Source organism: Numenius arquata, chromosome 8, assembly GCF_964106895.1.
Source record: "Numenius arquata chromosome 8, bNumArq3.hap1.1, whole genome shotgun sequence".
Lineage (NCBI taxonomy): Eukaryota > Metazoa > Chordata > Aves > Charadriiformes > Scolopacidae > Numenius > Numenius arquata.
This window is the reverse complement of record NC_133583.1, coordinates 33,407,873-33,421,150: the sequence shown is the minus strand read 5'-3', so window position 1 is coordinate 33,421,150 and position 13,278 is coordinate 33,407,873. Positions and strand designations below refer to the sequence as shown.

General features: G+C 55.1%; 1 protein-coding gene across 2 annotated transcripts in view; it reads left to right on the top strand.

The window, feature by feature from the left end:
• Nucleotides 1-576: 576 nt before the first annotated feature.
• LMX1A (LIM homeobox transcription factor 1 alpha) overlaps nt 577-13,278 on the top strand; it is a 44,009-nt gene continuing 31,307 nt past the window's right edge. The window contains exons 1-3 of one of the 2 annotated variants that reach the window (XM_074151970.1): nt 577-761; nt 1,070-1,185; nt 1,784-1,970. In XM_074151970.1, the coding sequence (XP_074008071.1) occupies nt 1,110-1,185; nt 1,784-1,970 (263 nt within the window). In that variant the 5' untranslated portion in view covers nt 577-761; nt 1,070-1,109. Of the gene's footprint in view, nt 762-1,069; nt 1,190-1,783; nt 1,971-13,278 lie in introns of those variants that run through there. The other variant, XM_074151969.1, reaches the window with a different exon arrangement.

Sequence of the window (13,278 nt, the reverse complement as noted above, 5' to 3'; positions counted from 1 at the left end):
TTTCCCTCCATCCCTCCCTCCCAGTACTCATTTTCCTTAAATACTCCGGAGCGGCGGGAGCGAGGCGCCCGGGGCGATGCGCAGCGCGGGGGAGCGCATCCCCGCCGGGGACCGCATCCCGCCCCGGCCGCTGCGTCCCCGGGCCAGGGCCGGGCTTCCCCCAAAACCTCCCGGCCTGGGCTTCTCCTGGAAGGGGGAGCTGATTTCCAGCCGCTTTCACTACCGGGAGAGCCGTGGTGGCGGGGCACCACCCTCCACCTTTTTTTTCCCCCTTTTCTTCTTTTTGGCTTGCTTTCTAATAAAAGAAGAAAAAAAGCCAGGGAGCGGAGCGGAGCCGGGGCTGCCCCGGCGCCTCGTGGGGCGGCCCGGCCGTGCCCCCCGGAGCCGGGGAAGGCCGCCGGCCCCTCGAGGCGTGGCGGGGTCGGTGCCTGCAGCCAGGCAGGAGAGCGGGGAGGAAACTTATTTCGAGTTGGGTGGAGAGGGGAGGGCAGGGGGTGGGGGTCGGGCAGGGAGGTATCAGCTCCAGGAAATGTGCCTTGGCAGCAGTCGGACGGGCGCTTCCCCGCAGGTTGGTGCGCTCTGCTCCGGAGCCGTCCAGGGCGCCGCGGTTCGTTCCCCAGCCCGGGCAGCTCCGGCAGCGGGGAGGCCGGGGGAGGCCAGCCCGGGGAGGCGGGAGACGCCGCAGGACCCCCCCGGAGCGGTGGCTGCGGGCGCCTTTCCCGCCGGCTACCCGCAGGAAGGCACCGCCCGGGCCGCCCCAGGTAAGCGGCCGAGTCCCGCCGACGGCAGCCCCGTATCCTGCCGTCCCGCTGCCGCCGGCGGCCCCGAGGCTGGCTGCCCTCCACGTCGGGGCCACGGGGCTGGTGAGACGCTGCGAGCCCGCCCGGGACAGCGGTTGCGAAGCCGGTGCAAGGGGGTCCACGGGGGGTTTCACCCGCTCGGCGGCAGGGAGGGAGGGAGGAGAGGATCGGGGTGCCCCGGGAGCGGGCCGGCAGCCGGGGCGGGGAAGCCCCGGCCGGGGGCGGCGGTGGCCGGGGCTGAGCGCGGCGTGTTCGGGCTGTGTTGGCAGGCGGGCGGCGCGGACCCCTCGCCCTGGCCGGTTCCCCACCATGCTGGACGGGCTGAAGATGGAGGAGAGTTTGCAGAGCGCCCTGGACCCCGCGGCCCCCTTCTCCTCCCTGCTGGGTAAGTCGGGGCACCCCGCTTGCCCTCCCGGGGACCCGCCTCGAGGGTGGGCACGGCGGGGTGGGCCCCGAGCGATGGGCACGGGGAGGGTCGGGGGGCTCGGGGGCAGCTTCCCCCGGCTCGGTCCTGGCCGCAGCTCTGCCCGGCGCCGCGCCGCTCCCTTCGCCCGGGGAGTGCCCGCGGCGCCCGCCTTTCCCGCTCCCGTTTCGTTCTGCGATTGCATGAAACTATGTGTGCCCCCCCGCCCCGGTGCAACGGAGGCCTTTCCTTCGTATCGAACAATAAATAATTTATTTTATTTTCTTTCTTCGTTTTAATATCGGTTTTAAACAATCGCCTGCTCTCCGAGCTGCGGCTCTGCCGCCGCCTTTCCAAGCGGAACGAAATTGGGGGCGGTGTTCCCCCCCTGGGACTCCCCTAAGGCACAGGTCCCCCCTGGATCCCGGAGCAGCGCCCCGCACACCCCCGGCACCCCCCGACCCACCAGCTTGCACAGGGGAAGCGAGAGCAGCAGGGTCCTCCGTCCATCCCTTGCCCCGTCTGTCTCCCCGTCCGCCTCTCCCTCCACCCACTCTGGCCCCCGGGTCCTTCCCCGCAGGCAGAGCCGCAACCCCCAAGTCGGTGTGCGAAGGGTGCCAGCGAGTCATTTCGGACCGGTTCCTGCTGCGCCTGAACGACAGCCTGTGGCACGAGCAGTGTGTCCAGTGCGTGTCCTGCAAGGAGCCCCTGCAGACCACCTGCTTCTATCGCGACAAGAAGCTCTATTGCAAGCTGGACTATGAGAAGTAAGTGCGCCCCGGTGAGCCACCCCTCACCTCGCTCCGCTCCCAGCGCCCTGCCGAAAACGTGGAGGGCTGAGGGTCTTGGCGTCCCCCTGCAGCTCCCCGCTTCCCCTGCCTGGTGTGTCCCCAGAGGTGTCAGCCTTACGGTGCTGCATGGCGAGTTGTGCTTCTCCCCCGCAGCTTCCTTGCACCCCCGGTTCTCTCTTTTTTTCAAGGTGTTTCGTTGTGCTTGCTTTGTGCCTTGGGAATTTAGGAGCCTTTTGTTAGGAACCTGTGAGGCCCCCGGTAAGCCCAGGGCTGTGGAGGGCCGGGGCAAAGAGTTTTCCCGTCTCCTCTGGCTTTATTTTCCTACTGAGCGTCTGCAGGAGGAACGTTACATCCTCCCTGACCCGGTCCTGGATGGGGCTATTTTCCTAATATCCTCACAGACAGTGCAATGCTATTGCTCCCCCATGGGCAGGTGGGGAAACTGAGGCACTCTGCAGGGACCAGGGAAGGCCCCGCTGAATTGAGAGTGTTTGCTATTGCATACTGGAGGCTTTGCCCACGTCCGGGGCTGTGATGGAGCAGGAAATTGGATGTAGGAGGTTAAAGCTTCCAGCCTCAACACTTCCCCTTTGGCAAGTGTGGGGCTGGGGGGGGAAAAGATGATGAGAAAATTATTTTTCTTTTTTTTAAGTGAAAAACCTTTCCATTGGGAATGGGGAGAAGGCTGTTGAGTCTTTCATCTCCTGCAGCTGCTTTCGTTTTTTCCTGCTCATCTCGCTCTTGCCGTCACTGCCGAACGCCATTCCCTGGCCGGGTTTTGGAGCCGTTAAATTTGTGTTGCCTCTGGGCTGGTTGTTTCTTGAGGAGGGTGTAGATGGGGGGCTGGATCCCTGGCTATGGCGATAGCACGGGTGCTGGAGCCCTGCGATTTAATTCCCAGGTTGCTGTTTTATGAGAAAACTGTCGTCGGCAATGTTCTCATCCCTGGCCTTTGGCGTGTCGGCGAGCGTGCTGGGGGCTAGCTCTGCTCCAGGCCTTTTAAAAGTTTTTTCCTTTAAGTCCCGTATTGTGGGTCTGAGTTTAATCACTATGGATACAAGGCAAATTGAAAGCAGAATTTGTGCGCGTGACCTTGTTTTCAAATGTTTACGAAAGAGCGGAAGAATTAGCTGCTGCGAGAGTGGAATGGAGAGAGCTGCGTTATGGCATGTTTTTTAGGCAAAAATTTCCTGAAATTGGGTTCACTGCTTGTTTGTCTATAGAAATTTCGCTACTGCTTCCCATACGTTTCCAACATAATTTAATTCGTGTTTCCTGCTTTATCAGCACCTTCTCTTGGAGCATTAAGGGGAAATTTGCGTGATTATTACTGCAGAAATGCCTTTCCAGCTTGTAGCACACGTGGGGTTTTACTCTCTGCGTGTTCGGCTGCGGCTTCTGAGCGCTGGAAGCCGGCTCCAACCTGAAAACTTCCTCCTATGTCTCTTGGCCGTGAAAGAAATCGGTGCCGCAGTTGGCTTCTTGCCGTGCCCATCTCGCTGTCGGGATGGACAAGGATGATTGTGGAAAAAAATATAATAATGCCACAAATATTTCCTAGGCTCCGGTGGTGGCACCGTTGATCCTGGTTATTTCCCGGCTGCATTTGGGTCGGTAACTTTTACTTGAGCCAGGGAGCGGGCTCTGCGGCAGGCGGGTTCCCAGAGGTGGGATGGTTTTAGCCCTGAACAGCTGCCGGCCTCTTCCCCTCCTGCACCCGTCTGCCCCTTGCTCTCACGTTGTTGTCCCCTTGAATTTATTTATTTACATTATTTATTTTTTTTTGACATGGGATTGCAGTCCATGTCCCCGCTTCCTCCATCCCCCCGGTGGGGCTCTCTGCCGTGCCGGCAGTGCGGCTCCTTACCTGGGGACAGCAAGGACGTGAGGCAGAGTCCCAAAGAGCCGTTTGCGTGGCTCTGCAGAGCTTTACATATGACTCTGTATTTAACAAAAAAACCCTCTTTCTTTGCCCAAACTACCCATCCTGTCTTTGGGCTGAGCCCTTTCCCCAGGCCCGAGCGCGGGAGAGCCGTGCCTGCCTCCACCATGGTGCTGATGCCGGGGCTTTCAGCGCGAAACACGCAGGGAAAGAGCCGCTGCTCTTGTACCGAGCTAATTACTTTGAGCCGAGAGCTGGTTGATTATCGCGGGCGACCGACACTCCTTTGCGCAGCGCGATGGTGTGAATCCCCGCGGCACCGGCGGTCACCCCAGCGGAGCCGGGCTCCGGGGGCCGCTCCGTCGGCACAGCGGTGCTGGCCGGGTGGGAGGGCTGGGAGCTCTGTGCGTGAAATGCTGGTGCCGGCGCTGTTGGGGAAGCGGTCTGGATCCTACCTGCTGGTTGTGGTGTCGTGGTGTTTTCCTTTTTTTTTTTTTTTTTTTTTTAAATCAAAAGAAGGGATTTCTCTTCGCGATGGTGACTGTTGGGATGTTTTACCAGAGATGAGTAGGTGCAGTATTTTCTGACACGTATCTTCGCCCTCCGAGCTCTGTTTATAACAAGGCTGTAGAGGGTTAATGACAGAGTGCGAGACGGCAGAGTTATGCCTTTAGTTATAAATACACCCGTGGAAAGTGTTACGTACGGTTTTAAACAAGCATCTGACTTGCCGGACTCCAGAAATTGAGGAATCATTTATTAAAACAGATGTTTTACATTTCTTTGTCTTTCATAAAGAGGAAGACCTTGGAAGAGGACCTGGAGAGGGATGCATTAAAGACCGGGGATGTCGGGCCAGGTTGTGGCATCTCTTTAGGTTGCTCGGGACCCACGGATGGTTCGGACAGTGATGCCGGCCGGGGGTCACTCTTGGGCTGGTTTCCCCCGCACTGACGGGGAGGGCTCCTGGGGAGGGACCGCTCAAGCTTGTGCCCCTGGGACGGCGTCTATTTGGGGCAGAGGACATTCGTTACAGAACATCCTGAATCCCGCGGCAGCCCCCGGCGCTTGTCCAAACCTGATAAGTCTCAACTATGACAAGGTTCAGGCTTCGCCCTGGCCAGCTCCCCGACTGAAGGGACGCACCCCGGCTGTGGGGCCCCTGCGTTGGTGACCAGGGGTGTGGACTTTTGTGGTGGCAGATGTGGGGGGTGCGGAGGGCAATGTTAAACCTGGCCATAAATGGGGAAGGGGACTGGAAGCGATAGGAAGACTGGGGCTTGCGAAGGGGGCTGCCCAGGGGGCAGAAAATCCACGAGGATGGGAGTGGCTGAGCCCCGCTTGCCCAGAGGTGTTTCACAGTGGGCTTGCACAGGGCAAGCAGAACCAGCCGCCGTAGGGAGAACCTGGAGCTGTGGGGACATCACATCCAAAAGCCCCACCGTGGGTGATGCTGGTGGCGCGCGGCAACCCCAGCGGCCAGTTCTGGGGGCCGGGAGCGCTGACAGCGGTGCGGTCGTGACGGGGGGCGCAGCTGGGGAGCGTGGCGACGGCGGGACGGCTTGGCACGTCCCCAGCCCCGGCACAGAGCCCCAGCCCCAGCCCCGGCTGGCAGGAGCAGATGGCCAGCACATCTCGGAGCAGGCCTGGCATGTGGGCGCCGGCAGCGGAGGGGCGGCCGCGGCCCCCGAGCCACCGCCGCCGTGCCGGGCTCCCCGGCCGAGGGAGGCAGTTGTGTGATGCTCGTCCTGTCTTCGCACGGCTTGACGGCTCTGTGCTGTTGCCAGCTTTTGCACCATCGTTGCAAAGCTCTTCTGCTTGGCTCTGAAATCCTCTGCTCCCAGCGTCATGGGGTTGTGTGGGTGCCTCCACCTCCTCCTCCATGAATTAAAACGAGGAGGCTCATCTAGCTGAGAAGGAAAAAAAATAACAAATCTTTCCAAGCTCTGAAGGCACACAAAAAAGAAAATGTGTATGAAGAAACCCATCGGTGTTGGGTTTTAAAATCACACCCAGCATCTTTGTATGAGGGATGAGCCTGAATCCCCAGCAGTGTGGTCCCGGGAGACCACGGCTGGCTCTGCCCATGGGGAAGGTGGGATCTGCCTGGCTTGGGGCAGCGCAGCCTCCTCTCGCCTGCTGGAGGCTCGTCTGGCAGCTGCCGCTGCCGTAGATGAGAGACGGGCAGAGGTTTGAAGCATGGTGGCTGTTCGTCTTGCTTAACATGGGTAATGAATGTGATTGTGTGATTAGCTGCAAACCGTGGCGCTGCTTCCCCAGCCTGGGAGGGTTGCAAGGGGCATAATCCCAAATGGATTGAATGAATAAGGTGATGCTGATGTTGAGCGCTTTAGGGCAGCCTGGTTGTACCAGCTGGAGACTTCCTATGGTCTGGGGAGTTTGTGCTGGTGATATGCTGTCCTTTGCCTTCTCTTGCCTGGTGTAATGGGACTCTTTGCTCCTCTTGTGGCTGATGGGAGAGAATGATCCCTCCAGAGATCCATGGGTGAGCCTAGCTACAGTGCAACATGTCCTCTGGAGGTCGTTTTCCTTTCTTGTAGGGGATCCTATGGAGATGACAGTGCTAACCTGCATTTCTCCAACTGGCCAGGGACTGGGGACGGTTGGGCTGGCCTGGATGAGATAGCAGAATATGTGGCAGCTGGTCCCTCTTGCTGGTCTCTCTTTTCCCGTCTCTCAACCTTTTCCATCCTTCTTGCCTGCTCTCCATCCCCACCTTGCACCTCATCTCCTGTAGCAAAGCTCTCTCTCTCATCATTCCCCTTTCCCACAGCTCTTGGAGGAAACGTGCTGACTCCTTGCGGGATGGGATAAGTGCGGCTCTGGGGCTGCTGAACCTGGTCTCATCCCCACCAGAGAAGTGGTGGTGGGTACCGCCGGGCTGGGACCAGGAGCCGGTCCTTTGCCTTTTTTTATTAAGTTGCCTTGTTGTGCGGGCAGCGGGGGGGGGAAAGCGGGGAAGCAGCAGGATGCAGCAATGAGAGGGGGTGCTACGGAGGCCGCTGGGGGATGTGCGCTGGAAATGCCAGGCGAGAAAAATATGCCTTGTCCCTGTCTCTGCCACCCCTTGTCCACTCTGTCCTCCTGCTTGTGGGGCTCCCCCTTCCCAAAGGGGGCAGAGAAGAGATTTGGCATCTTGCACCTTCTCTCTACCCTTCTTTATATTTGTCTTACAACTAGTGTTCCATGGAAAGGTCTGGAAGGAAGCAACATTTGGCAGCAAGGCAGCTGAATATACTCATCATCTGTCCCTCTATGGTGGGAACAGGGGTGGCTTTGGAATCACCCTTTCTCCTGCTCATCGGCAGTGGGACACTGGAGGCTGCCGGTCGGTGCTGGCAGAGCCAGGACCTGAGCATCCTTGGGACTCTCCGTGGTTTCTGCCATCTTATTTCAGACGTACAGTGATTTTTATTTTTTTTTCCTTTTACTCTCTTTCTTTCTCCCCCCGTGGCACAGCGCTCCCTGATCAGCCCCTGACAGGGTGCTTGGAGCTGGGGGAACCACTTCAGATCTTTGCAATCCCAATAAAGGCGCCGAAAAGGAATCGGCTGGGAGAAGAAAGGGGGGTTTGTTTCAGTTTGATGAGAATTTTGTCTCCACCAGCTGGAGAGACAGCTGGGGTCCTCTCCTGCCCTGGCTCGCCAGCCCTCGCCTCGCCGGTTCTTCACCTGCTCGCAGCCGCCAGGCGCAGGGAGGGATTTGCCGAGCTGTGGATTTAAGAGAGCCCACGGTTTGGTTTCTTGCTTGGTCCTTCCTTGGGGAGCTTTCCGGCAGGGTCTAAACCCCGTGCTGCGATCACCCCCAGCCGGTTTCACAGAGGGTGGTGGTCTTGGGTGTTAGCCGTGCCGAAGGCTGGCCGGTGTGCGGGCAGGATTTGCCTGCAGCCGGGCGGGCAGGACTCGCTTTGCCAGCTGCCCCCATCCCTGCTGGCAGCAATGGGGTGGACTCAACATACCCAAACCCACAGCGATTTCTGACTCTGCTCCTGCACAGTCGCCCCAGGGTGCGGCCGGGGGGACTCCAAAGCACCCTCTGCCTTGGAGGGGGAGAAAGGGGACTTTGGAGGGGGGTGAGGATTGGTCTCATCTTCTGCTTGCAAGGGTGCAAATTCTGCTTCTGGCTGAGGAGCGGGAAAACCCAACAGTTCAAATCAGGTTTGGGTCTGGATTCATGGTTCCCCAATTTTGGTGAACCCTGCGGTGTGCAGCCAAGGAGGGGTTCTCAATACATCACATGTCCCCGATATTTTTTCTTCTCACTATGCTCTTTGTCCCTTTAGGCTCCATTTTGTCTCTGGCTTGTGCCCTCTGCAAACGTGGAGTGGGGACACTGGCACCAGCACGGGAACAGGGGGCTGAGGCAGGAGGGCTGTGCTTCTGCCTGCGATTTAATAAAGCATCTCCTCTGTAATAGGAGTAAAGAATAGCTTTAAAGCAGAGAGGAAATATTTGGATTTTATTAGGGTGAGATACTGGGGTTGACCCAAAATAATATTATTTTTTTTCCCATGAATGTGTTTTCATGAGGAATTTGAATTCCTGTATATTTGTATGAGATTTCAGAAGGTAGAGGAAGGGGGGACTAATGGTGCTCCCTGATATGGCAAACACTGAGCAGACGTGTGAAAGCCTACGGTCACAGTATGCTAGCCTGTAACTTCAATTTTTGTTCCTCAGTACTTTAACCTGAAAGAAATCCTGCCTGGGCAGAAGGAAGCCACCTGGTCCCTGGTTATCTTCTCCTGGTGCAATTGGTCCTCAGGGGCAATGGATGCACCCGGATTGTCTCGTGTGTCTCTGAAACCATCAGGCATCTCATTGAAGCTCTTTTGGTGGGTTTTTTTGTTGGTGGGGTTTTTTTTTTGTGGTTTTTTTTTGTTTTGTTTTTTTTTTTTTGTTTGTTTTTTTTTTTTTAAGATCATCAAACCTTGGTTGCCCAGGAGAGGAGTTCTGTAATCCCTGGCTTCCCACCCCAAATATTTACGGACAGCCAGATCCCAAAGCTTTTGCGAAAGGCATGGGGCAGGCGGAGCGGTACCGTGCCAGGGCTGTGCTGGCAGCAGGGACACGACGTCGGGCTGGTGGCACCGGTCTCTGTTTATTTGGGGGGCTTTGTATCTTCTTGCTTATCTGTTTTGCTGGGAGCTTATTGATGAAAGACCAATTTCTTCAGTTTATCATGAATAATGTAAGGTGCTCCATGTTTTGTAGGCTGGCTATCTGAAAATAGTGTTTTCTCCCACAAAGGTTGGATTTTTCGGGAGGGTGGCATGTGCGTTTCTCAGTACAGTGCTGAAATCATGTTGTGTTCAATGCAAATTATTTATTTTCTCATATTGCACTGTGTGCTTGCATGCACCTACCTGTTTTCAGTAGAGGCTGAGCATTTCCCACACACGCAGATACGATCCTGTGGTTGGATTCAGGTCTCCTGCAGTTGGTGCCTGGTTTGACTATGATGGGCCACAGTTGCAGGCAGGGAAAAGAGCTGAGACTTGGCTCCTTCACCCATGAAATGGAGCTGGAAATGTGAATATAGCTAAAAAAGACTTCATTCATCGTCGCAAGTGCTTTGAGCATCTTGCTGGGGTAGTTTAAACTCTGGGCATGAATTTTCAGTCTCTCTCCAGATTTGCCTAATTTTTGTCATGCTTGCCTTTGTGTATTCCACCTCAGGCTACCTTTGACAAAAGGTGACCGGGAGGTTGTGCTGCAGTGATACCAGCTTCTCCCAGGCATTGTTTGAGGAGAATCACTCTCCTCTGTATCCCACCACATCCTGGCAGGCAGCGATGCTTCCCCTCATCTGAGAGCAGCTAGGGCTTCGTGGCCGCAGACGAAAGGTTCGCCCTGCACCAAGGCATCCTGCTCTTCCTTGGGGCAAATGCCTTGAAGGACAGAGCACACTGGAGGAGGCTTCCTCAGCTGATACTCATGCTTTGCAAGCCCATCAGGGCTCAGCATTGATCCTTTCCAGCTATCCCCCATCACCATCCTCCGTATATTGTCTCTCGCCGCTCTCTACCCCTCTCCTTCCCTTGTAACCTTCATTTCCTAATGCTGCTCTTGGGGAGAGCTTTCTGTCCTTGACAGCGGAACAAATCCCTTTTCACGCGACCATCACTCCTCGGCCCATTGTCCTCCGCCCCTGCCGCCACCGTGCAAAATCTCCCCCCTGGTACGTCTGTTCCTCTGGAATGATAACCACCGTCACGGTGGGGCGGCGAGCCCCTGAAATCCCTCTGGGCAAGGTCCCCTGCCCTGCAAGGGAGCAAAGTGGGATCTTAAATGCACAAAAAGAGGCAAGGACGATTCCCAGAGAAAAGGTTTGTTTAGGACCATTTGGATGTGTTTCGTCTCTTTGGGGCATGCATCCTCTCCTCTGGTTTTGTGCTGCAGAGCTCCTTGGATGGGCCTGGAGTCTGTGTGTACCGAGGGGTCTTTCTTCCCTGCCTAGGGCCAGCGGAACCACATTATAAGTTGATTTTTCACTGCATAGCATCACCCAAAGCGGCTAAGCAGGAAGAGGGAGGCGGGTATTTTCTCTTTGCTATTGAAAGCTCGAGGAAGCATTTGGCAGGAAAAATTTGGAAAGGGGAGAGAAATAGGTTAAGGGACCTGAAGACAGTTCTCAGCTGCAGCAATTTTTTATTTGAAAGAGTCGGTATTGTCATTTTTTTCCCCTCCAGTCCCTACCATCGTAAAAACATAGGGATACTTTGATTGTCAAAATTTCTGGCATTTGCCAGCTCTGTTAGGTCTTTATTCCTGGAAAACTGTTTTATTTATGCAAAGTGTTACTAACCTCTGCAGTAATGTGTCTAAACAGGAGGAGGGAAAAGAAACGTGGCAAATGTTCACAATTACCTCCACAGGGGTGATTTTGTTGTTGTTGAATGAATAAATTCATGGGTGCTGATAGTGGAGATGGACGTTTGTCTAGGCACAACCCTAAAACTCTCACCCAATGACTTCTGTGTGAAGCCTGGATTGGGAGTGCCCTACAATGCACTTCCGGGGCATCTTTTCCATTGCTGATCTTAGAGGGGACCCTCCAGGCAATGGGAGAGGAGGGAATGGCAGCTGTGCTGCATGTGTCGGGTGTGCAGGACCCCAGCCCTGTACTGGGTGTTGAGGATGGGGCAGCAGTCTCCTCTCTGCTTGAAGACCACTTTCTGTATGTTCCTGCAAGGGTTGAAGAGGAGGAAGAGGCTCCTCTAGAGCATATGGTTCAGCCAAGCCAAGGTCTGAGTTGCACAATGGAGGTGTTGAACTCTAGGTTCTTGGTTGCAGGGAGAGCTGAGAGCACCTTGCTCACCTGAACCAAGTCCCTGAACCCAACCATCCTCTTGGCTTGGGCACCTGTGGTCTCCAGTGTGGTGGGATTGCTCAGGGTCATGTGTCTTGAGCCTCACTTGTGCCAAATGGGTGGCCAGTTTGGTTAGTGATGGAGGACTGAAATACTGAATTATGTATATCTCAGCATCTCCGCTGCTGGGCAGAGAGCTGGAGTGGTATTGAGCAGATCCTTTTAAACAGCAATGTGGATGTGGGAGCTTGGTTAGGAAAGCCATTAAGTGTTTGAATCTTTTTGATGCCTGCCCAGGTGAATGTTGCTCCTTCCTTCTGCATCCATAATTATGAAAGGCTGAAAGAGCAACCTCAACAGACTGGCTTAAAAGTTTAATGAAGCTTAGTCTTATAGGTTGAGCTTTTGAGTCCAAGCTTGTTTCAGCTCTGGCCCTAGGAAGGAGGGTTGACCAGAAAGAAGGAGAGGCTTCCTGCATGCATTACCTCAAGGTCATTAAGATGTTGATGAGAGGACATATTGATGGGAGGTTCTGTTATAAAGATGAATTAGGAGAAAGTAATGGGAGTAGACATCCGAAATGGGTGAAGGGCCCTGCATGGGGAAAGTAGGTCCAAGAGAGGTGTGTATCCTTGGCAGGGGGAAAGCTGCCCATGGCAGGGACGAGACTTTCTGGCCCCTGCTGTGCAAGATGCATGTGTGACGGACGCCCTCTGCTCTGCAGCTCCAAACCTGGGCAGCGCTGATGGATGGGTGCCAGGGTGCAGCAGGATCCCGGGGGCTCACCTGCTCTGTCTGGTGTAACACGCTTTTCGCAGCGCCCGCCAGAGATGCTCCAGGCTGGGGAAGATTGCTGGCCTGCCCACACTGGCAGTCTTTGACTGGGTCCTAGCAAGAACCAAAGTGTCTGTGCCCTTGGTAGGGTCTTTACAGGACTTTCCCCCACAGCACTAAATTAATCTTTGCACCTTTTTTCTGGTGGGCTGAGACATGGAGCCGAGACCCTGAGGAGTCGGCCAGTGGGGGGCTGGGCAAGAAATGCATTCTCCCCAGATGTACTGCATTGTGGATCTCTGCTGAATCCCGTTTTTAGTTTCATGGTAAGGGTTTGCAGTGGGAACTACCTCTGGCAGAGCACGCTGCGCTCCTGCCCGCTCTCAGTGCTTTGCCTTTCTCCTCCTTTCACCTCATGGTGAAACTGCAGCTCTTTGTGGCTGGAGTGAAGATGGAAGAAACGTGGTCAATGCTTTGATGCTGAGGTACATAGCGGTGACACAGCTGGGTTCGTGGGACCGTTTCTTCATGTCCAACCAAGTTCAGAGGCACTGATGCCACCCATTCTTATCCAGGCAGGGTGACATGAAATGATGGATCTGGCTGCTAAACCAGAGCACCCAAATCCACTCTGCTCTGCTGGGATGGCCCATCTCCATCCTCCAGAAAAACTGCAATTTCCCTGCCAATAATGTCTTTATGTTATTTCAAACTGCATAACAAAAATCCCAGGAACTCCCTGAATCCTTGGCTTTTAAAGTACATATACCCCCACCTTGAACTGATTTATTTCTCCTGTTTCAGGCACTTCTGCCTCCAAACATCAGCCTTGATCCTTCCCTTCCCAGCCTGATGCCTGCAGAACACCATTCTCACACAGGGCAGCCACTGGCCTCACCTTGGGGCGATGCTTTGCAGGTTTCCTTAGTTGGCCAGGGAAGCTCATTGGGCACATCGTGGGTGAAAGGTGCTAATGAAACGAAAACCAAATCTTCGTCTTCCCCTTTAGTGCTTTTACGCTGGAAAAGTGCAGCAAAACTCAACCAACAATGCGTCCTGCCGAAGCTGCATTTTTTTTTCCATAAGGATTAGTGGTTCAAGAGCGGGGATTTTCAAACTGACAAGCCCTTGGCAGAGAAATAATTATAGGCTTTTTATGCTTTGTGTTTCCTAAGTAGTTCTAAATGACTTTTTCCCTTGGGGCATTTTTTTTTTTAAGTCCACAAAAAGGGGAGAAAAAAATGTGTATTTCCTCAGTGTCCTTGAAAATATGCAAGATGTTTGTGGACACCATTC